Source organism: Lepus europaeus, chromosome 13 (genome assembly GCF_033115175.1).
Source record: "Lepus europaeus isolate LE1 chromosome 13, mLepTim1.pri, whole genome shotgun sequence".
Classification (NCBI taxonomy): Eukaryota; Metazoa; Chordata; class Mammalia; order Lagomorpha; family Leporidae; genus Lepus; species Lepus europaeus.
Genome location: NC_084839.1, coordinates 64,533,836 through 64,560,680, shown reverse-complemented (window position 1 = coordinate 64,560,680; position 26,845 = coordinate 64,533,836). Strand labels below are relative to the sequence as shown.

Sequence of the window (26,845 nt, the reverse complement as noted above, 5' to 3'; positions counted from 1 at the left end):
CGAGCTCCTGGCTTCGGATCAGCACAGCTCCGGCCATTACAGCCAATTGGGGAGTGAACCAGTGGATAGAAGACCTCTCTCTCTCTGCCTCTCCTCCTCTCTCTGTGTAACTCTGACTTTCAAATAAATAAAAAATAATAATAAAACTGCTACCATTAACTTGGTTATATTTTAATGGAAATTGCACATTTTTCTTGCAAATGCACAATAACAAAGACATTTTTCCTGTGTGTGTGTGTGTGGTGAGGCAGGAGCGGGTGGAGCACGCAGGTGTGTCCATGCATGTTTGTTGACCTAGATGGGACATTGGATATATGTAAGGGATCATATCTGTGGAAAACTGTAAAGGGTCGCAGAAGCCAGCGCTTTGTCGGTGAGGTTGCAGCGTTTTCCATTCCTACTCGCAATGTATGGAAGTTGCTGACTTCTCTGCATTCTAAGTGATATTGTGTCATTTTTTTTTTAATTTTAGACATCCTAAATGATATGAATTGTCACCTGATTATGATTTTATTTTACACATTTCTAATAACAAATGATCTGCAAACCTTTTCACATGCTGATAAGCCACATGTAGATTTTTCTTGTGAAATGTATATTCAAGTCTATTGCATGTTTAAATTGGGTTGTTATTTATTGTTAACTTTTAAATTTCTTTAAATATCCTGGATGGGGAAGCATTGCTGCACAGTGGGCTAAGCCCCTGCATGCAACGCTGGCATCCTCTGTCAGAGGGTCAGCTCACAGGCCGCCTCGTCAAAGAAGAATTCCCGGACCATCAACCCACAATAGCCCTCAGCCTCAGTCACTGTTGACCTTTATTTCTCTTCATGTTCTGCTTTATTGATTTGTTTACTGTTTACTCCCTGTCTTTCCACACATGCTCTGCCTGATTTGCCACCAAATATATTCCAAGTGCCTGACATGTAGCAGGCCTGTAATAACTATTGGTTGAACAGACACATGAATGAATGACTTTGATTCCCTACCGAAATTCTTTCTGAATGGGAATACAGCTTCCTCAGAGGTTTACTACTGGTTAGTTATGCAACCTGAAACAATGCCTGGGGCCAAATTCTCTCCTCTGTACAACAGACAGTTTAGATTAAGGAATTGCTGAGGGGTCTTCTAGCTCAAGCATGGTCTCCTTATAAGCCTTAAAGTTCTGTAGAAATGTTCTTCAAGCGGGAGCATCTATACAAGACCAGATAGTAAGGGTGAAACCAGGACTTGGGAAGGCTCAGCTGCTGCTAAAACGGAGGCCCAGCGCCACTGAACGGGTGATTTTGTGTAGTTCATCAGGTACCTGCAGCGGCTTTGGCCAGGGCCACTTCCTGGTGTTCTTGGGCTGACAGGTAGATACAGGTAACCTGCCAAACCTTGTAGGTATCGGTGGTTGTGAGTTACAGCAGGACCAAGAGGGAGACTTCTGACACACATTATTGCAAGGCCCTTTCTTCCATAGGATATTCCCCACCAAAAGCTGTAAAAGCTGACAGCACAGAAAACCTTCCAAATTCTTTCTCTGAGCCCATTTTATGGAAGCCGTCACCTTTTCCTGCTCACTGGGGTTACCTTGTCCTGGCTCTGGTTCGGTTTTCCTGGATGCTGCTACCCCACCACACCCCCTATATATTAACCCACTGCTTTGTCCGATGCTCAGAGCCTCGCAGTCTTGCTGTGGTTTTCCTGGAAGGAAATGTCCATTCACTACTGAAAAATTCAAAGAACTTGGCTGTCCTTCTGAAAATGTCCCTGGCAGGACGAGGAGACCCCTGAGGCGTTAGCCATGTGGGGGACAAGAACGTCTAGTTGCTCTCCGAGTACAGATGACAGCTTCTCGAATGTGGATTTGAGGAAAATGAAGGATCCCAACTTCATGGTCTCTCTGGGGCCTCAGCACCAGGCTGGGGGCCAGAGCGGATTTTTTTGCTCTTGGAAATTGAGATTACAAAGAAATCTCAATTTTACCAAAGTGAGTCTCCCAAGGCTACTGTGAGTCAGGGTAAGTAGTGGGAAGAACACTTAGTCACAAATCGGAGAGGCTTGTCTCCTCTCCACGTTGTCTCCGCCCAGCTGGGCAGCAGCCCTGGGTCGCAGACTGCAAATCCTTGAAGTGCGTGACTGATCCTCCAGCTCCAGATGACGCGTTGCTCACATGTACCGCCGATCCTTCCTAGACCCCATGAGAACAGCTGCAAAGAGCTTTACAAACAAACAAAATAAAGCAGGCGAGGAAAAATGATAAGACTATGTGGAAGCCAGAAAGCAGATGGATTTCATGGAATAAGAAAACAAAACCCCCCAAATTAGCAAGGGAGGCTGAGAAGCAGTCAGGTGTACTGCTGCACCTCTAAAAAGCCGGGCAATCAGGAGGGCTTGGTGTCTTTGGGAATAAAGGTAAAGATAAGAAAAGGAAGTCTGTTGAGGAGAGAAGCCGGCCTCCAATGCTCTCATCCGTGCTGTGCTGGGTGTCTGTTCCCCCCTCCTCGAGAGAAGTCTAGAAGGCCGTTCCTTGGAGAGGATCGAACGGGAGGATGGTATGTTCGGAGGATAATGCCCAATTGATGGAAGAGTCACCCTTATCCCCCCACTGGCAAATGCGGTGGGGGAATACTAAGGCTTATAGCCTGAAGGTTGAGTCACGGCCTCTTTCCTTGAGATCCTGCAGTCTAGCTTATAGCATTCACACAGGAGACTTGCAGATCCTTTGCTGTGAATCTGAAAAGCCCAAGAGAAAATAACTGAAAAAAAAAAAAAAAAAAAAAAGTCTTGTTCTCAAAGGATGGCATCCCAGACAGGAACCCTAGAGTTGTGAACACAGTGAACAGGTTTTCCTATAATGCCCAGAGCTCCAATGCACCCAATTTGTGCCCCATTCTTCTTCTTCTTTTTTTTTTTTTAATTTGAAAGAGTTACAGAGAGAGGTAGAGACAGAGAGGTCTTCTATCCACTGGTTCACTCTCCAGATGGGCGTAACAGCCAGAGATGCACTGATCCGAAGCCAGGAGCCAGGAGCCAGGAGCCAGGAATTTCTTCCGGGTCTCCCACGTGGATACAGGAGCCCAAGCACTTGGGCCATCTTCTGCTTTCCCAGGCCATAGCAGAGAGCTGGATTGGAAGAGGAGCAGCCGGGACTAGAACTGGTGCCCACATGGGATCCCTGTGCTTCAGGCCAGGGCTTTAACCTGCTGCGCCACAGTGCTGGCCCCTGTGTCCCATTCATAAATATGAACAAAGGGTCAGGAATCCTCAGGCATCTGAGGGATGAATTTAATGTAAGAGACAGGCCAAAGCAGGTAGGAAAAAATAACAGCCAGTCTTTACTGAACCTGTACTGTAAGCTAGACACTATTCTAAGTACTTTTTATGAAGTTACTCATTTAATCCTCACAACAACCACTGTTTAGATTAATGCTAAGATAAACTAAAGCATGGAGACATTAAGGAACTTGCCCAAAGTCACACTCTTCGTAGTCAGGGAAGCTGTTACTCTAACTAGGCAATGTAGCTTGAGTTTCTGTTTTTAACCACCACCCCTAAAAAATGACAATTCATGAATTCATTTAAAACCACTGGTTGGCAATACAGATAGCTCGAAGAAAAGAGAAGGGCAAAATAAGACAAAACCCTCAGAAGAATAAGGGAAGAAATTACATCTAAGAAACAAGAATCTAGAAAAATGGAATATTCAAGAACCAATAGAATTTTAGCCATCAACTATATGGAAGTGAACCTGAGCCCACACACACACCACCTTGAATGCAGAGGGTAGGGACCCTCAGGCCCTCATCTCCTAGCCACCAGCTTTAGCTTAACTCACTGAACCGAAGCAGTGGTACAGCCAGCCGTACAAGCAACTAATCACCAGACTCACGAGGTCATTTGCTGCTCCAGTAGGTAACACTTTGTGGCCAGTATTGTCCTGAGGGGTTTCATTAGGGGAACTCCAGGTCTGGACAGGGGAATCCCAGGTACTGGGCACCAAGTAACTGCCACCTGCACAAAGCCCGCAGGCTGCCTGCAGCCCACTCGACCGTGACACCAGCAGCTGATGGTGTGCGGGCAGCTCATGCGGAGCGTCCTGGTGATGCTTCGGGGCAGGACTGTTGGCTTCCTGCTCGTGCAGGTCTGAAGGTGCACATTGCCTTGTTCCAGAGAACGATGACCTGGTCAGGCGGGGGCCAGCGTCAGCGTCTGTGCACAAGGGTCACCATGGTGAAACAAAGGAGGATACACCAGAGGCTGTGGCGAGTCTGATTTCAACCAGACCAGCTCCCTCTTCTTGGCAGCCTCCGTGAAAAACCCAAAACGCCCTCATTCAGGAGGGCGGTGGATCTCGAGACCCAGTGGTCTGCTACCCCTTCAGCCGTCGACAGATTGAAATTTCTCTTTCCTTCACCCTCCAACCTCGCCCGTGTTACTGTGATTTGGCCCTGGGGACAGGACTCAAGCTTTCAGTAACAGAAACAAAAGTGAAAAATTCAATAATATGGAAATCTTCCAGAAGACAAAGCAAGCCATAGCTTCATAGCTGGTTTCCCAGCATCCACACTTGGTCCACTCCCCCCTCAACACTGTCCCCCTGCCCCCACAACTTCTCTCATTGCAATGAGCAGAATGCTGAAATTTAAATCTCAATTGAGAGGCAACTCAGGTTCTCCAGCACTGCTAGCTCCCCTCACATTTTGGGGGAACATTGCATTCTTCACCTTGCCTGGCGATGGCCTGGGCGCAGTGGTATGTGGCCTCCTCCCCAACGTCAGCCTTACCCCACTTCCTCCTGACTTATTCCTGCCACACTCACCTCTTGCTGCTCCTGATACCAAGCTTGCTCCTCCTTCTGGGCCTTTGCACTTGCAAATTCCAGTACCTGGAAACTTCGATTAGACTTTTGTAGGGCTGGCTCCTTCATCTCAACCTCCAAAAGTCAAGAGTCTCTCAGTCTGAGCCACCTCCAGTTCCTTCCTAGCTCCTTCCTTGAATGAGTGCTCCCCCGCCTTTGTACTCTGCTCCCCTTTTCCCCGGACTTTTCACATTATCAGGAATTGTATGCTGTTGCATGTTTTCCCCTTTGTATTTTAGTCTGATCGATTGATCTGGACTATAAGTTCCATGAGGTCTGGAACTCTGTCTTGTTCATTGCTGAATTCCCAGCATAAAGATGGCCCTGGTACTTAGTAAGCAATGAATAGATATTTGTTACATAAATAACAAGTGAGTAACATTGGAGGGTTAAAAAACATGACACTAACTACAATGACCATTTTATTCTTAAGTTTTTGGTTTGCAAAACAATAAATTAAAAAAGTTTATATAAAGCAAAAAGAAACTAGTATTATTTTTCTTATGCCCATAAGCTCTGGAGGGGGTAACTTCCAAGATAATGTCTGGACTGAACAGGATGCTCTGACATTTCTACTCTGAGCCCCAGAGATGGCTCCCTCTGGCAGAGCCTTGGGCACAGCTGGGAAGGGCACAGCACTTGCATCAGCTAAACGTGTCAACAAACCAGCGGGCTGCCCCTGCTTGTTATCTGCAGGGATAAAATGCTTCACTGGGGCACCCAAGAAGGGAGAAGCATTCTCAGTTCTCAGTGAGCTCAGTTCACCCTGAGAGTGATTCCTGGCCAAGGGCTCAAAGAAAATTCTCTGGGGGAAGAAAAGTTCAGCATCATTGGCCTTTCCACAGCTGTGCAGGTTGCTTTCCGCTCCAAGATCTGAGGTCATCACTGGGGAGGATGAGTTTTCATTAAATTATGAAGGAGGATTTTCTGTGAAGAAACATCTAGACTGTCAACCCCATGAAATATCTCCATTGTATTAGGAGTTATAGAGAGAACAACAAGGAGAACGTCAGAGGTAATTGAGTAACCGATCTCCCCATAAATAATAACCTCACTCCCTCAAATCACCTTGGCCTTCAAGAAAAAAACTAGGCTGATGGCTTCAGCATAACAGTGCAAGTTGGCAACTGGAATTTACAACCCAACAACAAAGGGAGTCCAGAGTAGAGAGCCTGGTGTTGAGAGGTGCCAAACCTACAAGCCACTTCCAGAAGCAGATGTGATGTGAGGACAGAAACTTAAGTTCTCCAGAGTGGACACCAGTGTTTAGGCATCTGATAGTTCTGTAGGTCAGCAGTCAGTTATACTGGGCTAAAGTCAGTATTGGCAGGGCGGTTTCCTCCTAAAGTCTCTGAAGGGAGGCTCCACTTCCTTGCTCTCTTCAGTTTCTGGTGGCATTGCCTTGTGAACCCCTCCTCCATCTACAAAGCACATCAGTCCAGTCTCTGCTTCCATGTCACATCGCTACCTTCTCTCTGCAGTCAAATCTCCTTGTATTCCCCACTTTATCAAGACATTGGTGACGACATTTAGGGCCCACCTGGATAATCTAGCATAATCTCCCCATCTCAAGACCTCAAGATCCTTGACCTGATCGTATCTGGCACACCCATTTTTCTACATAAGCTAGCACTCAGAAGTTCTGAGTATTAGGATCCAGGTATCTTTGAGGCCATTGCTCAGCCCATTAAAGATTAAAGAGTAAATTATTTGTGTATACACACACATATACAAGGTACCTTCACAAATCATTCATGGAAAAGGAATATTATGAAAAATCTATACATGGCTCTGAAACAAAAGCAAATTCATACAATTTGCTGTAACATGTATGAGCAGGATCTAGTTTGAGGCTTTCAGGATGAGATATCAGTTGGGAAAGAGCCCCAATCAGAGCAACATGAATTCTGCTAAAATTAAAGCAAGAACAAATAATAAATTTCTGGCAGTGCTTGGGTGAAAGAACGGTTAAATCATTGATACTTTGTGAAAGGTCTATGGGGTCAATGCCCCAAAGAAATCATTAGTTTACAAATGGATAACTTGGGGCTGGTGCCGTGGAGCAGTAGATTAATCCTCCACCTGCAGTGCCAGCATACCATATGGATGCCAGTTCTAGTCCTGGTTGCTCCTCTTCCAATCCAGCTCTCTGCTATGGCCTGGGAAAGCAGTGGAAGATGGCCCAAGTCCTTGGGTTCCTGCACCCACATGGGAGACTGGGAAGAAGCACCTGGCTCCTTGCTCCTGGCTTCGGATCAGTGCAGCTTCAGCTGTTGGGGCCATTTGGGGAGTGAACCAATGGAAGGCAGATCTTTCTCTCTGTCTCTCTCTCTCTCACTGTCTATAACTCTACCACTCAAATAAATAAACTCTTAAAAAAATGGATAACTAATTTAAGAAGGAGTGAGATGATGTTGAAGAGAAAGCCATGATGGCAGACCTCTGCATCAATTTGCCAAGAAAAAAAATTAATCTCATTCATGCCTTATTTTAAAAGGACCAATGATTAATGGCAGAAGCAATAGCCAACAACACAGACATCTCAGTTGATTCAGCTTACAGAATTCTATTTTCCCCAGTTTTTTTGAAATCCCTCATATGTGTGTATACACATGTATTTGTATATGTCTGTGCATGTATATATCATATATATACCTATATATGTATATATATAATGCCCCGCAATTGTTCGTTCTTGGAGAAAACCCCAATATCTGACTGCTGATTCTTCAGACCAAGATTAATTTGGTTTTCATAATATAATTGACTATTTTTTAATGAGACTATGTCAAACAGACACAACTAAAATACAGATAGGAAATGATCCCTGAAAAACAGATGTTTACTTTCAGTTATTTGTGTGTGCATGTTTCCACCCAAGCATTTACACACTGAGGTTTACATTATCAAGGTCACATTAAGGCCAAAAGTTCCTTACCCCATGAGGGATGAAGCAATTAGACCCGCTGGGTGTATGAGTTAGCTTTTTTGTCACTATTACAAAATGCCTGAGAGATGCTGCTTATGAAGCAATGAGACTTCTATTGCAAACATTTCAGAGAGCTCGGTTTTGAAACAGTCTCAGGTGCTCCCTTCTCTACTACCCATAGGCTCCAAGCTCCGATCTTGATGACCAGTTTGGGATCTTTTCAGGTTATCAGCACATGGAAATAGGCAACTCCATTGGCTCCATCCGCCCTAGCTGTTGCCATTTAGCTTTAGAAACAAGGGCAAAAACGTGAAAACTTTGCATGCTTAGATTGAATTTTTGTTATGATTGTGTAATTAAAAGATGGACTCCTTGTCCTCAAATCCTCTCTGTACATTGAAGACATAGAGGATCATATAAGGAAAGACCAGATAGTACGGCTCGCTCTCAACATCATTCAGAGGATTCCCTCCCAATCCTTGGCTTTGTCTCTTTAAATACAAAAGTGGAAGAGACCCTAGAATCTTACAAAATCATTGCAACTTAGTGACCTCATGGAGAGAGCACAATGAAGGATGGGTTTGGAATGGGCTGGACAGCTCTAACAGGAACCAAGAAGGGATGGAGGAGTGCCCAAGGTCAGCAACAAAGTGAGCTAAGATCTCCCCTGGGCCTGAAGGCAAAGAGGAGGAGCAGTTTCCGGAACAAAGAGACCACCAGCTGTGAAAGACAGCTGCCTGACAGCAGGGGCAGGAGGCAAGGCAGCCCTCATGACCTGGAAAGCTGGAAAGCAGCTGAATCAGTCCCCACTCTGGTTTATCCTCTGACATCCTGTTGATGTGTGCCATTGACCTAATCCAACAGGAAACTACAAGGAAATGTTTCTCAGTGATGCAGCCCAAGAGGTCAGTCTCAGGTTATGGAGCAGGGGAGAGAGAGCATCTAGACAGACGAATGGAAAATAACCTGCACGAAGGCCTTCAGATTTCCTCTATTTTCCCACCAAATGACCAGGACAGTACAAACAGGGGTAGATGGAAAAAAATCAGATGAAACTGGGAATAACTAATCTAGGGCAAATTATCACTGATGAAAGTGAAGACTTGGTTGTTTTCTTTAAATTGAGGAAATATCCAAAACTCAGGGCACCACCCCCAGTGACAAGATATTTGACAGTATCTCAACACTCCCTGGAAAATGGAATTAAAGAACAAATTTATTTTGGTACAAATGCTGAAATCCATGTATAGTTTTTCATAATATGCAATTTCATGATATTTTTTAATATCTTCTCATATGGACTCACAATATCTCTTTCACCGAAATAAACTTTTTCTCTTTTATTTGATAAGCAGAGAGAGAGAGAATTCCTATCCACTAGTTCACACCCAAATGTCCACAATGGCTGAAACTGGGTTGGAGCCAAACCTGGGAGTTTTGGGACCCAACCCTGGAAGGGACCCAACCACTTGAGCAATCACCTCCTGCCTCCTAGGTTGTGCACTGTTAGGAAGAGAAAATAAGAGAATTGAATGCAGGCACTCCAATGTGGGATGTAGGCATCTTAACCCCAGACAAATGCCCGCACCCAAGATAAATTCTCCTAACTACATTTTCTGTGAACTTTTTAAATTATACTCATACAATTGTCTAGCAAGACTGAATCCCAGGATAAAACTTTTAATAAAATAGCAAGGGAAGAAAAGACCCAGCCTGTCAATCATAGGTACAGACAGTGCTCTCATTCCCATCTCCATAAAGCAGGTCTTGGAGCACAAACCATCTGGTCAGAGTCATGAATGAAGAAAGGGAACAAATAGGTGTAGGATAAAGAGGGCTTACCCGTTTTATATTTGGGTGAAACACTCAGTCATAGAGTTCGTTCTGTCCAAAATGAATTAAATAAAAATAGGCTATAGAAAAGTTATAGACAATTATAAAGAAAAGAAGAGAAGAGAAAAGAAAAGCAAAGGGCAGGATGAGGGAGAGAGAAGAGGAAAACAAAGGAATAAAATCTGCAAAAGAAAAACAGTCTACTAGCTACTCTGGAAGAAAAAAACATGTCTCAGGAAATAACTGTAGCAAATTCTTTACCTTAAATATATAATAAGAATGTGGAAAGTGTGTATCAAACATAATGAAAACCAGCAGGGATATTTCAGAGCTAAAGAAATTCTTACACGTCCAACAGAAAGTAAAACTCTACTCAAAGGAAAACTCACTTCCTTAAGTGCTTAAGATCCAAGAAAGAATTTAACGTGCATATACGTTCCATTCAAGGGCCAAATAGGCCACCAAAATGGCACTTGATCTTAGCCAAAAGGCCGAGAAGCAATGGCCATCAAAATTAAGATGAGAAAAGCAGAGATAAAGTAAGTCATGAAGACGGTCAAGTAACTGATATGCTATGCAAATCGGCAGAGCTGCTTCTTATAGGATGCTTCCTCCTGCTTCCTAGCAACCGAAATTCCTGCTCTCCTTCGGACTTGCAGGAAGGGACATGAGCTGGAACTGTGTTTTACTCATCTTTGTAGCACCAGAGTCCAAGACAAGAAATGTTTGGGGGCCAGCGCTGTGGCGCAGTAGGTTAATCCTCCACCTACAGCACCAGCATCCCTTATGAGCACTGGTTCTAGTCCCGGCTGCTCTACTTCTGATCCAGCTCTCTGCTATGGCCTGGGAAAGCAGTGGAAGATGGTCCAAGACCTTGGGCCCCTGCACCTGTGTGGGAGACCCAGAAGAAGCTCCTGGCTCCTGGCTTCAGATTGGCACAGCTGCAGCCACTGCAGACATTTGGGGAGTGAACCAGTGGATGGAAGACCTCTCTCTCTGTCTCTCCCTCTCACTATCTGTAACTCTACCTCTCAAATAAATAAATAAAATCTTTTTTATATATATAAAAGAAATGTTTGTTAACCAATTGTGTGAGAGTCCTGGAATCCTGCTTAGTCAGGGAGCTCTCCCTGGCTGCGCTGATGAATCTCAGACATACAGGTCAGAATTGGGGCACCGAGGAGGTGGGGGACAGAAAGTCAGTGACCCACGATGGACACTGAGGTATGTTCAGGAGACAAATGTTTGGTGAAGATCGACCTGCAGAATTCTATTTAAATACGTGCGCTTCCACCTTTCAGCCATGTCCATCCCTACCAATGCCCATTCCAGTTAGCTTGTTTTGGCCTCTTTCTGGGGCAGGCATTCTTAGCCAGTTCAGGGGTTTCAGAACTTAGATTAGGGGAAAAAGTCATGGAGGGAGCAGTGGGCCTAGTGGTTTAGCTGCTAACTTGTTAGAATGCCTAGTCCTGGCTGTGCTCCCATTTCTAGGTCCCTGCTAGTGTGTCCCCTGGGAGGCAGCAGGTGCTAATGGTTCAAGTAATTAGGTTCTTGCCACTCATATGCGAAACCTGGACTGAGTTCTGGGCTTCTGGCTTCAGGCTTATCCAACCCCAGTCATTGTGTACATTTGGGGAGTGAACTAGTGGATGGACTCTCTCTCTCTTCCTTTCAAATCAACAAAATCATTGTGGATTCTCTATAACCAGCAACTGAACTTGTACATTTCCTGCCATTTTGAGGTAGGCACCAAACCAACCAATGTTAGCAGTCCTTCAGACTGCCTCTGGGAGAGGCAGTATTTCACATCACATCACAGCTTGGGGAGAGAGTTCAAACCCTCAGTCACATTCATCACTACTTCAGATTGGTGTAACTATTGGTCCTGATGATAAATTACATTTTTAAAGGCACTAGATAAACATTTAATGCCAAGATATGTACTACAAATGATTTATCTAACTGTAACCCACACTTGGAAACCATTTTGGTACTGCATTTCAATATAGTGACTTTCTTTCCTGTTCCTATGCATCTTTTTTTTTTTTTTTTTTTTTGACAGGCAGAGTGGACAGTGAGAGAGAGAGAGACAGAGAGAAAGTTCTTCCTTCCGTTGGTTCACCCCGCAATGGCCACCGCAGCCAGAGCGCTGTGGCCAGCGCACTGCGCTGATCCGAAGCCAGGAGCCAGGTTCTTCCTCCTGGTCTCCCATGGGGTGCAGGGCCCAAGGACTTGGGTCATCCTCCACTGCCTTCCCGGGCCATAGCAGAGAGCTGGCCTGGAAGAGGGGCAACCGGGACAGAATCCGGTGCCCCGACCGGGACTAGAACCCTGTGTGCCAGCGCCGCAGGCAGAGGATTAGCCTAGTGAGCCGCGGCACTGGCCCTGTTCCGATGCATCTTACTGGGTAAAGCAGAAACCATTATTTTGGGAAGAGGCTACACAGGTCACTCTAGGGTCACAAAGCTTCAAAGACCTCTGCCTTAGGTCAGCGTTCAAGGTGAACAAAGCTTTCTAGGGAAGGAAAAATACAGACGGAAGTTGTACTATTTTCCGTTTTAGAGAATCTGCTTAATTTAGGAGATGATTTACCACTTAATGATTGGACTTAAAGGGAGAGGCACGCATTTGGTTTGCTGGAAAGTCCAAAGAAGGCTTAGGGAAGCTAGGCCTTTCAAAGGCTGTGGCATGGAGCCACTTGAGGCATGAGCCCCGGAATGCAAGTGCCGGGCCTCAGATCTCACAACGTGTGTGACCTGGAGCAGCCTCTCAGAGCTGAGACTCGATTTCCTCATCTGTGAAATGGGAGTGCTGCTAGCTCCTGAGTTAGAGGGCTGTGCGAAGACCGAGAGGCCATTCCCACAGCACGCCAAGCTCGGCCTCACGCACGGCTGGTGCCCCTCCCTGCCGGGATTGAATCAGCCAAACTGGTTCTCAGCCTCCACTCCGCCTATTCCTCTTTCCTGAGGTGTCGCCATCACCCCATCATTCAGTCCTTTCCATAAGTCAGTTTCTCTCTCTCTGTCCTGTCAGACCCCACTCAGATAAGCCTCTGGCATCCCGTACTTACCTCTGTGTCTTCCTGCGTTTGGTTACCTCTCCCAGGGAGGAGAATCCTGCCGTTGTGTGAAAAGTCTTTGCTCCCATGAAACACTCGCCCTTTTGCTTCTCTGTACCCTATTGGTTCAGTGCAAGTCCCACCTCATCCAAACAGCCGTATGCGCCTCTCTCCTCCTCCCTGCGGAGCAAGAGGAGTCTTCCAGCGCTTCTGGACTCTGAGCCCATGGGGCCTGCCCTGGTCTGCACGTTCGGCCAAGTGCGCCTCCTCTCTCTTTGCTTTCCTAGCACAGGGTCATCGGCAGGGCCCTGGTGTCTTTGATTTATCTTCCCAGAGAGCCCCAGCTAGGCGAGGTAAAGAGAGAACAGCTGTAGACCGGCTTCGGTAGGTCTCTCCTACAACCTCCCAGCCTGTGTCTGTGCTGGGGGACCCTGGGGGAAGAATGAGCTCACCCTGGCTTGCAAAGGAGCCAGGAATGTCCCTGCTGAACTCCTCAAGGGTCTCCAGAGAAGGCCAGCCTGAAGTTGAACAGTCCCTCAACGATTCTTGGAAAGGAGCTCCCCACACTCAGGAGCGCTGCAACAGAAGAACCCTGGGCTAATCTCCAGGAACCTGGGATCTAACCTTGGCTCTCACAAGGACCAGCTGTGTGGCCTTGAATGTATCTCTCTCTCAGCCTGGTCTTCAGCTTCATCAACTGTAAAAAGCATGTCTTGAATTGGATATTCTCGCATGCTAGGGATTAGGACTGGACTCATTCTTTGTGACTACATTCCAAAATGTATCATAGTTTTCAGAAACCAGGGCTCCTATTTATAATTTTCTGGTCATCTCAGGAAGTCTTTTCCCTAAGAAGCATGGACCTCATTTCACATGTCAGGATGTTCAAAGGCCTGTTCAAAGGTTTTGCCTTTGCTTCCGTAAGGGGCTTGGATGGATCCTCAGATTTCAAGTCTTGGCACACAAATGCTAAAGAAGTATTCATAATTTTACCAGAGCAGACTTAGAGGAAGAGGGCACACAAATCAGTTCCATCTCTCCAGCGCAGAGCGGGGAAGTCTGTAGGTAACAAGAGCATGAGTTAGCCCTGTTCTCCCAGTTCACGGGGTCATGGAATCTGCACAGTGTTCTCTCAACAAGCTGTAGCACGCTAGCTAGGAAAAGGATGGGTGAGAAGGAAGGCAATTATAGAAACACTACAGTCGACGATTTCTTATTTATTTATTTCACTCGTTAACAACACAACACTTTACTCACTATAAAATCACAAGCAGACACTAATATTCAGATACTTTACAAATTATCAAATGACTGAAAATTGATACATTTTAAGCTGAAAAGCAGAAGGGAGTTGGTTGTCTTATACAAAAAGCTCCTGTTCAGTATAGTCAACTCTGATTTAGCGTTTCTAATGGAAATGGAGAGCATAATGACAAGGAATTGTATAATTTCATTATTTTTAATCCAAAATTAACTTTCCTGGTTTAGAATCCAATATATGACTTTATAGAAGGATAAGAATTACTTTCCAATGTATTTTTCATTTTCGAGATTTTATTTATTTATTTGAAAGGCAGAGTTAAGGAGGCACAAAGAGATACAGAGAGAGCTCTTCCATTCACTGGTTCATTCCCCAAATGGATGCAATGGCCAGGGCTGGGCCAGGCTGAAGCCAGGAGCCTGGAACTCCCACTTGGGTTGCAGGAGCCCAAACACTTGGGCCATCCTCCGCTGCTTTCCCAGGCACATTAGCAGGGAGCTGGATTGGAAATGGAGCAGCCAGGATTTGAACCGGCTCTCGTTTAGGATGCTGATGTCACAGGCAGCAGCCACAACACTGGCCCCTAAGCTAATATTTTAACTCATTTTTGTTCTCAGTGAGCATTCTGATTAAACCGTAGGGTAAGTCTGTTGGTTAACAAGTTGGGAAGAAACAAAGACGTCTTTGAATTGTATCTTCCAAGGAAATAACATAACTATAAAAGATACATTTTGCTGCCAGAAACAGAGTTGACTATATTTGAAGGAAGGAATGACACACACGTATCATTTAGCCTTGCAATTGCACTACTCTCAGATTAAATGGGAAGAAAAGGACAATTCACTCCATAGTTCTGCACACTTGTTTTTTTGTTTTATTTTTTTCCTTCTTTTTTTTTTTTTTGACAGGCAGATTTAGACAGTGAGACAGTGAGAGAGAGAGAGAAAGGTCTTTCTTCCATTGGTTCACTCCCCATGTGGCTGGTATGGCCGGTGTGCTGTGCTGATACAAAGCCAGGAGCCAGGTGCTTCTCCTGGTCTCCCATGGGGTGCAGGGCCCAAGGACTTGGGCCATCCTCCACTGCCTTCCCAGGCCACAGCAGAGAGCTGGCCTGGAAGAGGGGCAACCGGGACAGAATCAAGCGCCCCAACCGGGACTAGAACCCTGGGGTGCTGGCGCCGCAGGCGGAGGATTAGCCAAATGAACCGTGGCGCCGGCCAGTTCTGCACACTTGTAAGAATAACAGCAAACTGAGAAACAACTGGCACGTGGCCCAGACTCATGCTGACCAGGAACACGCAAGGGAAGACGGTCAATATGTTCATGATCTCAACATTAAGGTCTCATTCTATGCTCACCTCCTATCTGGAGACGTTTCCTTCACACACACACACACACACACACAGGTATTAGTTCATTCTTCTGTGTGGTTGGAGCTTTTCCCCACCACATAGATGACAGAGCCAAGGCTGGGTATCAGATCTTCTTGTTCCAAAATTCCAAACACAAAACAAAGGAGACAGGTTCAAGAACGGGACAAGCTTTTAGTAAGCCCGTGGGATCACCACAGCTCCTAGAGTCACCACAGCTCACTGCTGGGGCCACCCTTCCCGCTCTAGGTCACCCTCTCCCAGGTGCTTTTCCTGCCACTGGGTCACATGGGCTCCCTGACACTGAGCAGCAGAAATGAGCTGGTTTGTCCCTCCACTTTAAAAGAGGAATCGCGAGCGGGCTTCAGGCACCAGTCACCAAGGCGTCTCGGTCTTCCAGAACACCAATGAGGGTCCCTTACCAGGCCGGCTGGTTAGGAGGGATTTCTTCCTCGCTCATGTTTGAGAGACAGTGGACAATTAATTTATGGCCCCATCCATGAGGTGTGTGTCTATTACGCCTTGCTTCCCAAGCCTGGAGACATGACAAGGAAGGGAAGGATCTAAGGGGAGACTGCCTGGTCCAAGCCAGGGCACCTACATGGGGAGAGCATATCATCCTTGCACCTGGAGAGCCTGAGCCCCTGCCTGAGCCCCGCGTGCTGTCAGAGGTCCGATTTCCACTCTCCTGCACCTGTGCCTCCGCTCTCCTGCAGCAGGAAGCCCAAGGAGCCACGAGGACATGCCCACCCTGAGCCCTGGCTTTCCCCTCTAGATTTGATCCAGGTACCCTGAACCCATCATGTCATTGTCAGTGGTGTCCAGGGTCTGCGTGGCTCCTTCCCCAAGTCCATCTTCATGGTTTTGAGCCTCTCCATGTGTGTGCAAACTCCCAGGTTTGAGGGGGGCAGTGAGTGGGGACAGAGTTTGCATAGAGCTTGGCCATGAATACTAGGGTATGCACGTGCACGCATGCAAGGCTTGTCACAGTGAAGGTCAGAATCAGAGGCGAGAGGAGAGGGGCTGCAGAAAGAGCCTGAAGTCTCTCGTATTGTTGCTCCAGCCTTGCCGATGTCAGGAGTGAAGTCAAGCTAAAGAGCGTTGCCAGGAAGAGGCTAGACTGGTGTCTGACAAGTAGCTGGGACAGTGCACAGAAAGCTTCATGGCACAAACACATGTCCTGAAGTCCCAGACATCTACTCTGGTTCCCTTCTATTCCAGACCACCTACACCAATACATTGTCCCTGGTTTAATCTCTATTTTATTTTGCCAACTAAATGTCAACAGCACATACAGGTTAAACCAGAGCCCACCCTTTCTACACATTAGACATTCAGTGAATAGCAGCCATGAATGAGCCTGGGGTCCAAGGAGGGAGATCCAGCTCTCCTTGCACACCATGGTCACAGAGCTGCCCATTTACTCTGGCCTCCGCAGCAAACCAAGGGTTCCTTGTTGAGGCTGTGTATCCAGGCGCCCTGGCCAGTGTCCCACAGATCTTTGCGAGGGCCAGGGGGTCATTTCAGCCTGACGCAGTCCACCTCTTCGGTGGCAGGCATCCCCGTCGTCTTGAGATCGAGGTCGGCGCTCGACTTGTTGCCGCTGTAGGAAGCCCTCCAGCGGGGCAGCAGCATCTTCCTGCAGTATCTGATGGTGCTGTTCTTGACGCTCACGAAGCACAGGGTGTTGATCATGCTGTTGCTCATGGCGATGCACTCGACCATGTAGAAGGCGGTGAGGTAGTGCTTCTCCCGCACGAACACGGCGGGGAAGAAGTCGCGCACGAGGGTGAAGCCGTAGAAGGGCGCCCAGCACAGCACGTAGGCCGTGAGGATGCCCATGAGCACCAGCACCGTCTTCCGGCGGCAGCGCAGCCGCTTGCGGATCTGCTCCGTCTGGAAGCCAGGCACGGCCTTGAACCAGAGCTCCCGGGAGACCCTGGCGTAGCACAGGGTCATGGTGAGCACGGGGCCCACGAACTCCAGGCCGAAAAGGAAGAGGAAGTAGGCCTTGTAGTAGAGCTGCTGGTCCACCGGCCAGATCTGGCCGCAGAAGATCTTCTCCCGGCTCTCGACAGTGAGGAGCGCGGTTTCGGTGGTGAAGTAGGCGGAGGGGATGGCAATGAGGACGGACACGGCCCACACCAAGGCGATCAGGCCGGTGGCTGTCTGGCACTTCATCCGCGGCCTCAGCGGGTGGACAATGGCCAGGTACCTGCGACAAGAACACACAAGGAGTGACAATGGCCGGCCGCCAGGAAGAGCAAGCACTGGATGCGAACTCCATTTCTCGCACATGTGTGGCAGGAAAACCCAAATAGGCTTCCGCAAAAACACAGACTTGTTGCAAACCCCAGCTCCACCTCCAATTAGCTGTGAACCTCGGGCAAGTTTTATTGAATCTCTCTGTCTCAGCTTCCTTACCTGCAAGAGGTTTTGTTGATTTGTTTTAAAGACTGCAGAGACTGGAGACACAAACAGAACAGACTAAGCTGCTGCCTGCAGTGCTGGTATCCTCTGTGGGCCACAGATCGAGTCCCACCTGCTCCACTTCCAGTCCAGCTCCCTGCTAATGCTCCTGGGAAAACAGCGGAAGATGGCCCAAGTATCTGGGCACCTGCAACTCACATAGGAGACCGGGATGGAGTTTCAGCCTCCTGGCTTCGCCTGGCCCAGCCCTGGTCGTTGTGGCCATTTGGGGAGTGAATCAGCAGATAGAAGATATTGTGTGTGTGTGTGTGTGTGTGTCTCCCTCTCTAACTCTGCCTTTCAAATCAATCTTAAAGAGAAGACTCCAAGTGATAGCATATGCAGTATTCCTGGCAGTTTTAAACATCATATGCACTCAAAAAGTGATGACAATTACTATTAAATGTAATGACGCTTCTCATTGATTTTTAGCCTGGCACTGTTCTCAGATGACCTCTGCATGGGCCTGCTAATGCCCAGGAGTAGCTGGGACGATTTGTCCTTTCCAAGGGAAGCAGTGGACAAAGTACTCAGGATACAGAGGTGGAGAGAAAGCAGGTAGCCATTTATCTCATTTTCCAAGTGGAAACAGACACTGCTAAGAGGCGGTGACTTTCTCAAGTTCATGTACCACAAAGCTCTGGACAGAAAACATGTAATCCTGCCTCACAGGGTTGAAGCAAAAATCAACTGAACATGCATGAATGTGTGTGTGTGTGTGTGTAACCACAAAGCGACAGTAAGAGACGGCTTTTGCTCTTTCTCAAAGAACCCACACTGCTGTCACCAGAGTGGTCCAAGGAGAGTGAGCACTGACAGGGGTGCAAGTCACATACGTGGCGCTGCCGCGTCCGTCGCCGAGAGCGCGCACACCTGTACAGAGCTCTGGTTCCCTGGAAGGCTTTCCACAGCCAGCAGAGCGTGGGGGTGGAGGACAGAGATGGGGAGCGATGTGGAGGGCACCGCGGGATCTGCACCAGAGATAAACACATCCTCCTGGGGCCACAGCTCAGCCCAGGAACAGCCCTGTGCTAATGTGGCGGGGCCCTGAAGGGAAGCCAGCCCAAGGCCGTTTCCTTTGAAACCACGGCCTTGGAGGTGATCTTTTCTGGAGTCTGGACTTGAAGAGGGATTCATCTTTATGTCTCCGGCTGTATTTCTGCTGCTGTGTCCGTCCCCCACAGCACAGGCAGCCAAAGTCCCTGAGGGTACCCGGAGTGTTCAGCAGAGGGAGAGGCGCACTCTCTCCCAGCTCCCACAAGAGGTGACACGAAGTTGCATGCATTGAATCCACCCCTGGAACACTCCACTGGCTGCCTGGCTTGGCTACCAGCAGCCATCCCAGGCTCTCTAGCCAGCCAGGGAGTATGCTCCCTGGAACGGGACTGTCGGCAGGGTTTGGCGATGCTGTTGTCAGTGTGTGTGTGTTGGGGGGAGGGGAGCAGCTACCCAAGGGCCACTGTGCTTTCACGTCACGAGTGCATCAAACGTGCTCTGACTCCCCACAGCATCTAAGCGCTTAGAGCTTTTGCCTTCACTGGCTCATTTGCTGGTTAAGACTCCGCCACGTTCTTCGGATCACTCCGTCACAGAGAATGTCTGCCTTCGTATGTGCTCACGACAAGGATTTTCACTAGACAGCTTGGCTCTTGTCCTCCTTTTCCCAATAGTAATTTCTGAAGTCTTCATGATGTCTCAAAATTAGAGTCTGTTTTTAATACGAATCTTGGACTCAGAAGATGAAGAATCCCGGCTTTGCCACAAAGCTGCTATGTGAATTTCAGTCATACTTCCTACCTGCAGGTTCGGTTTCCTCATCTGTAAGATGGGGATATTGGTGAGCCTCCAGTGAGACACTGCTGTTCTGTATACACAGCAATTTCCCTTGATCTATAACTGGCAATCCCCCTCCTCCTTTCCCTTTTGTTGAACCCAATTCTTTACAACAAAACTAATCATCAAGGTTGCTTCATCCAGGCTCTCTCTGACATCACCCCGCTCTGTGCCCCCAGAGCTAGTGCCAGGAGCTGCACCAGCGGCCCCCCTGACTCATTTATTAATAAGTACAGAAGAAAACGGTCTCCAGGATGTCCATCAGCCTTGGCTATGCTAGGATCAGAAGTGCAGGACGCGAATGTTGGCAATGGCGCCTGATGTTTGCAAAGAAGCTCGCAGTTCACAAAGCAAAGCAGCTTCAAATCCACTTTTTCATTAGCTCATCCCAGCACTATTAAATAGGCGAGGAAGTGAAGAAGCTCACTTCACAGGTAAGTCACTGAAGGCTTGGAGAGGTTTCACAACCTGCACAAAGCCACACTGCTAGAAGCGGACAGGGCCAGGACTCGGATCTCTACCTTGCTGCAAATCCTGGGAACGCTCAGATCCGCCGTGTGCCCCACCCCCACCCCTTTCTAGCAACAGCAAGCAGTGCCCCTGCCTCCTCCTCCCTGGCAGCCTAGCAGCCCTTCCCCGCTTTTCCCTCTGTCGCAGTTGATGTCTAGGCTATTGCTGTTCCAAGAAGGAGTCAGACTATTGGCAGCCACTTTTCTCTGCTTCTGACTATGCCCTTGGCCTGCCCTGCACGTCTAACACTACAGTGGCGTAGCTCCAGGTCCATCTTGAGCCAACAGTTTCCAGAGAGCAAGGGATAAAAGCTGCTGGACCAAGAATCATCCGGGCAGTAACTGTGTGATGGTGGTGGGCTGGGTGATTAAGCAGAGAGAACTTGGGCTCCCTCTCTGACCCCAGGCTGGACCCCAGGTCCAGCCGTGGTAATGGCAGTCCCAGCAGCTGCTGGGCCAGTCCTGGGATGGGCAGCAAGTGCGTGCCCTGGCCCTCAGGGTACCCTGCATAGCAGTGAGCTCACCAGGGGTGGGAGTAGAGTGGTTTGTGCTTCCTTAGGCTGGGTGAGGTGACTTGGGCCTTAGCTGGCCTCACCCAAACAGGGTTGGAGAGCCTCCTGGAAGGTGCACAGTGGGTTTGCTCCAGATTCTGGGTAAGAGAAAGGAGGGTCCCCAGTGCCCATGTGCTGTGGGACTTAGGGGAACACCTTGAGGACAGCGCAGGTATCTCCTCGGTAAAGAGGAAAGCCAGGCCTGAGCAGACAAAGCCCTCCCGTGGTCTTTTTCAGCCCTCTTCTGCCATCAGCTCCCATGCCCTGTGCCTCCATGTTAAGATCATCCTTTCTTGGCCAGCACTGCAGTTCACTAGGCTAATCCTCTGCCTGTGGCACCAGCACCCTGGGTTCTAGTCCCGGTGGGGGCGCCGGTTCTGTCCCGGTTGCTCCTCTTCCAGTCCAGCTCTCTGCTGTGGCCCGGGAGTGCAGTGGAGGATGGCCCAAGTCCTTGGGCCCTGCACCCACATGGGAAACCAAGAGGAAGAACCTGGCTCCTGGCTTTGGATCGGCGCAGCGCGCTGGCCGTAGCAGCCATTTGGGGGGGTGAACCAACGGAAGGAAGACCTTTCTCTCTGTCTCTCTCTCTCACTGTCTAACTCTGCCTGTCAAAAAAAAAAAAAAAAAAAAAAAAAAAAAGATCATCCTTTCTTATCACTACTCTCCTTATGTTTCTTGCCCCTCCCCCACAGACCCACAGCCCCAGTCCTCACGCACGCCTCAGGCATTCCCCTCTCCAGGCTTTGGCAAACACCTCTACCCTCTTGGAAAACCTCTCCTCTCCTCTGCTGATGTTCATTTGTTGAAGGCCACTTAAAAGCCCACTTCCTGCACGAAGCTTCCTCTGACTACTCCTGTGCACCATGATCTCTCTCTAAACTCTAGTTAAAACGTGTCCTTTACGTATTCATTAACTGCTTCATACACGTAAGTCATCTCCCCTCTCATCATCATATCTTGCTTCTTTCACAACCTCTGTGAATTCTGGCCACCTAATAGGATCTTCAAAAAGCTTCACCCTCATCAAATGCCTGGCACTGGGCGAACAGAAATGTGAAAGGCCATGGTGACAGTTCTCCCAAAAGGTTGCTCTCTTCTTTACAAAGGACATAAATGTGTTTATCCAGCAGGAGACGGAGAGGCTGTCTGGGGCTGGGTGACAAGTGGCTGGAGGAATGGGAGAAGGGGTCTGGGCAGTGCTTGGCAGACAATGGAGCTATCAGTGATCCTCTAAGCAAGAAAGGGGATTCAGGGACAAAGCAGATTAAGTTGGCTGTAGCCCTGCTTATTCCCGCGGCCACAGAAGCCTTCCAGAGTTCCCAGAACCCGGCAGGTTTGTTCCTGCCTCAGGGCCTTTGCACTTACAATTTCCACTGGCTGGAATGCTTGCTGTCCCCTAATCTCCACCAGATAGACCTTCCCCCACCCCCATCACTCGGGGGTCAGTTAAGCTGTCTGCTCCTCAGAGACTCTTGCCTGACACTGCACCCTGGACAGATCCCACCCTCAGGCACCCTCTCTTTCTTGGTGTGTGCTTCTGTTCAGTGTATTTTTCTCTTCTGAAACTACCTTCCTCCGCCCCTTGCATACAACTTCCATAAGCACCTGCAGCTTGTTTTCGTATTCCCTGCCGGCAAGAGTATCTGTCACAATGCAGTCACTTCACTCAGTGAAAGTGCAACGTTTGAATGAACGCATGTGTGTACGAATGAATGAGTGAATAAAAGTTTAGAACGGATTATGAGGGGTGTAGGGCTAGCAGACAGGCTGAACCAAGAGACAAGGAAGATCAAGGGGAGACTCTGACACTCCAGCCGTCAGCAAGGTCGGGGCAGGGCCCTGGAAGTGGGATGAATGCTGGAGAAGGTGCTGAGGGCGAGAGCAGCCAGGACAGAGTCTTCCTCGTGTAGATGCCTGGGAGAACAGGGGAAGCTACCATAAGAACAGACATCTGAGCGGGCACAGGACAAATGGTTCTGTTCTGCTAGTTCTTAGAAACTTCAGGTTTTCAAAAATCACATCATATAGACAATCATTTCAGTGAAACCAAAGTGGCTAGCAGATGGGAAACACTCATGAGTATATCTGGGTTTTTGTGGTTGTCTTTCCATTGAGGGTGAATTTGAGAATTGAAATACTTACTGTTTAGTGCTTACTCTGAGTTCAACAGTGTTCTAAGCAATTAGAGATAGTCTTTCATTTTATGCTCAAAGCAACCCAATGCAGTATAATTTCTTATTATTCCTGTTTTCTGGAGAGAAAATGGAGGAACAAAGAACAGTGGGTAGGTGATAGAGCAGGAATTGACATCCAGGCAGATTATCTGCTCATACCATTCCCATACGGATTTCATTAAACAAAAGTGAAGATGTGTTTACAACTGTACGTGTATGTTATGCCAAGATACAGATTAGTGGTTCCAAGCTAAGCAAATCAAACCTGAAAATCACTGATAAACTTCTGAACACATAAAACCAGACAGAAATCAATGATCCCTAAACCACAAAATTGAAATTAGATAACAACACATGAAAATAAAGAAATAACTTGAAGCAAAGGTCGCACGCATCAATAAAAGAACTTAATGCACTGGAGCAGCCAGGTTGTCAGCCAAAGCCACCGGACGCCCTGTGTAGGCACCTGCTGCTCTCCTCCAGTGTCTGGGTGCGGATTTCCAAAGACAACCCCACTCCGCACAGTAGCCAGCCTGAAGATACAAAGCATGTTTCCCAACTCACTTTCTTGTTGTGTCAAATCTGTATCATGTAAACTCACACTGCCAGAGAAACGTCTGCAATGCCTCGGGCGAGCTGAGCGCGACAGGAGAGTCGCATGTCAGCTTGAAGCAGTGCAGCGGGTCGGCATTGATGGATTGGCTGACATAGATCTTCCCTCTTACACGCTGGAAACTCACCCCATGCCCCCTCTTTTCTCCAGGCTTCCTACTCCCCCTCACCCCCCCAGCACTCCCACAGCCGCTAGCCCTTTGACAAGCAGGCCCCTTGCGTGCAGGGGATCTCACCCACGGAGCATCCCCCAGGCAAGTCCCTTGCAGTCCTGAGAGCACACCCCGCCCAACCCGGAGAAGACCTCAGGAAATGACCCTGTCTGCTTCATCCTCCTCGTGCACTAAGACAAAAGGTGGCAGCTTCTGTTTGCAGGAAAGGTCCCAGACAGACTCCCTGGAGCTCCTCCTTGGCTGCTCTGGAGAGGATGTGGGGGGCAAATCCTCTGCTCCACTGCTCCCCTCCTGCTGCCCCAGGGGGTCCACACAGAGTCCCTGCCTGGGTGGATAAAATGCCTTGAGGCTCTGGAAGGACCTCAGCCCAGGGGAAGCAGCTCTGTGTAGGGATAACCGCCCAGAGCATTTTCTTTGGGTCCTTTTAAGTGGCTAAACTCACACCCCTCAGTGGCTTTAAAACCAGGCTCCTGGCCGGCGCCGCGGCTCACTAGGCTAATCCTCCGCCTTGCGGCGCCGGCACACCGGGTTCTAGTCCCAGTCGGGGTACCGATCCTATCCCGGTTGCCCCTCTTCCAGGCCAGCTCTCTGCTGTGGCCAGGGAGTGCAGTGGAGGATGGCCCAAGTCCTTGGGCCCTGCACCCCATGGGAGACCAGGAGAAGCACCTGGCTCCTGCCATCGGATCAGCACGGTGCGCCGGCCGCAGCGTGCCTACCGCGGCGGCCATTGGAGGGTGAACCAACGGCAAAAGGAAGACCTTTCTCTCTGTCTCTCTCTCTCTCACTGTCACTCTGCCTGTCAAAAAAAAATTTTTTTTTTAAATTAAAACAAACAAACAAACAAACAAAAAAACCAGGCTCCTTGGTAGTTCCCTTTCCCTGGGTATGGTCCTCTTCCAGGTTGTCCTACCCCTGACTGTCCTGCCTGCGGCTTCAGAAAACACACCCTATTAGCTAGGCTCTTCCCTGGAACCCTGCCCTAGTGTCCCCTGTGGGAGTCAGGTGGACCCCCCTCAACCCCGCCCAGGAACCCAGAAGCTGTGGCTGTGGCCCATGGAGAATGTGTGTGCCTCGTGCTGTCTGGGTTAAGAGGGAGACAAGCTGGTCAGGTGTAAGCACACAGAAGTCTGACTGGACCCTCACCGCCACTGCCCGGACCTGTAAGGAGAAACTTGGTAATGAGCATCCAACTGCAGGCACTGGAGCTTGCAAGGCTGTTCCCCAGGAAACAAAGGTGACCACAGCAGCCCATTAGTCCAGGTTTACTCTGAATGAAAAGACCAAATAGAAGAGGTTTGCAGAGGCTGCTGCTGCTGCTGTTCTGTGCCATCCTTGAAAACAGGTCTTCTGCACTGGTGCATGAAAATGGGTGAAAAGACGCCAAGTAGCCAATGGAACAACAACAACGAAGTAACTAAGCAGTGTGCTCCTCGTTTTCTGTTCTTTCCAAAGCAAATCGCTCAATCTTACTTAAAAAGCAGAAAACAAAGAAGTCTTGAGATAGGACTCTCCCCCCAAATTTGAAGTTACCCGGAGAGGGAACTGCCTGGAACTTGAACCTTATCCCTCAGCACCTCCTCTTACCTGTCTGCTCTAGACCAGGCACAGGTACAACTCCCAGGAGCAGCGCCTTGTCAGGAGGATCAAAAGCCTTGCTCCTGCCCAACTCAAGGGGGCTCTGCTGCCTCCTGCCTTGCCCACAGCTGGAAAACTAGATCTCTTCTCCCTGCTCCATCAATGGGAAAACTTTTCAGTCCCCATGCATCCCCCTCTATTAGGAATACATTTAGATCACTCCTATCGATCTATAACCACAGGAAAGGAAGAGACTATTCCAATGCCCCTTCCCCCTCCTCCCCAACCTTTGCACCCCTACTGCCCCTGGCTCACCTGTCAATGGCAATGGCCAGGAGGGCATTGGTGGAGACGTAGAGAGAGACAGTGCGCAGGTAGTTGACAGAGGCACACAGGATGTGGCCGTGCTCCCAGGAGAGCTGGCGTACTACATAGTAGTCCATTTCAAAGGGACAGCAGATGATGGCCACCAGGAAGTCAGAGATGGCCAGGTTGGCAATGAGCAGGTTGGTGAGGTTGCGCAGCTTCTTGTAGCGAGCAAGGGCAACGATAAAGATGAAGTTGCCAATGCCACAGACCAGCATGATACCCACGAGGGCCATGCCGATGACTATCTTGGCAGCAAAGAAAGTTCGGGAATTGGTCACATCCTCATCTTCCCCCAGGGGCATATCATAGTCTCCATAGCTGAAGTTGAAAGGGAAGGAAGCAGTGTGGGCTCCCTGTGGGTCAAAGGTAGACTGGAGGGTGGTGGATGTGTTGGTGGCATTTTCATCCATGACCCGCATGGTGCTCTCCTTCTGGCCAGGAAATGTTGTGCGCAGCACTGCAGGGAATCCTTTGGGGTGCTGTCTGCAAGGCTGATGGCTCCCCTCTCTCCTGACACCCAGCTCTCCCTTGGTGAGTCACAGCATCCCTGCCGGCATCCCTGGGGTACAGCAGCCGAGCTCCATTCTAAGCCTTTGAAAGACACAAACAGTTGGCTACATGGTGGAGTGAACCCGGCCAAACTGGAAATCACCCTGTAACCTAGGCAGACCCATTCGCCACAAGCTCTGAGTGGCGTCCAGTGATGGAGTGGAAACAAAGGAGCCCTTAGAGAGAACAAATGAATGACCTCCATCTCATCACTCTGTTAGGCAAGGCTGGATTGTTATACAGGCCATCAGGCCAGAGTCCGTTTCTTTGCGTTCCACCGAAGAATCAGAAATGTCACAGCTTTTCTCAAGGGTAGGAGCTAGGAAGGAGGAGCAGAGGAGGGCTGAAGGGAATGCAAGACTCTCAAAACTACGCACAAGACCTCTCAAAACTCTACGCACTGTTCTGACAGCCTGCACTGTGTCCTGCGGCATAGCCCCACTCTGTGGTTAGCAACAGCTTTCCAGGGCTTGAACAACCTACCTGCTCTGTTCCGGCAAAACACAGCCCTACGGTCACAGAGCCAGGCAGCAGCCACCTTCCCCTCTCCCCACCAGGCTGAACTGATCCCACAGCCTAGCAGGAGGGCACAGCCATCACCGAGATCTGTCTGCCGGCAGTGGCTGCACAGGCACAGCCGTCACTCACTCAGTGGGTCACCAAGAGGGATCCTAGAGCATCATCCTTCCTTGGCTGGTATGGCTCCCAAAGCAAAAGGCTTAAACACTCAGGGT

At 48.8% G+C, this 26,845-nt stretch overlaps 1 protein-coding gene across 1 annotated transcript; it reads right to left on the bottom strand.

Annotated features, from left to right (window-relative positions):
• Positions 1-16,667: 16,667 nt before the first annotated feature.
• Positions 16,668-26,545, bottom strand: PROKR1 (prokineticin receptor 1). The gene is made up of 3 exons (XM_062208841.1): positions 26,353-26,545; positions 25,509-26,019; positions 16,668-17,512 (listed from the first exon to the last, which is right to left on the bottom strand). The coding sequence occupies exons 1-3, from the start codon at positions 26,543-26,545 to the stop codon at positions 16,816-16,818; spliced, it is 1,401 nt and encodes a 466-aa protein (XP_062064825.1). The 3' UTR covers positions 16,668-16,815.
• Between the last annotated feature and the right edge of the window lie 300 nt (positions 26,546-26,845).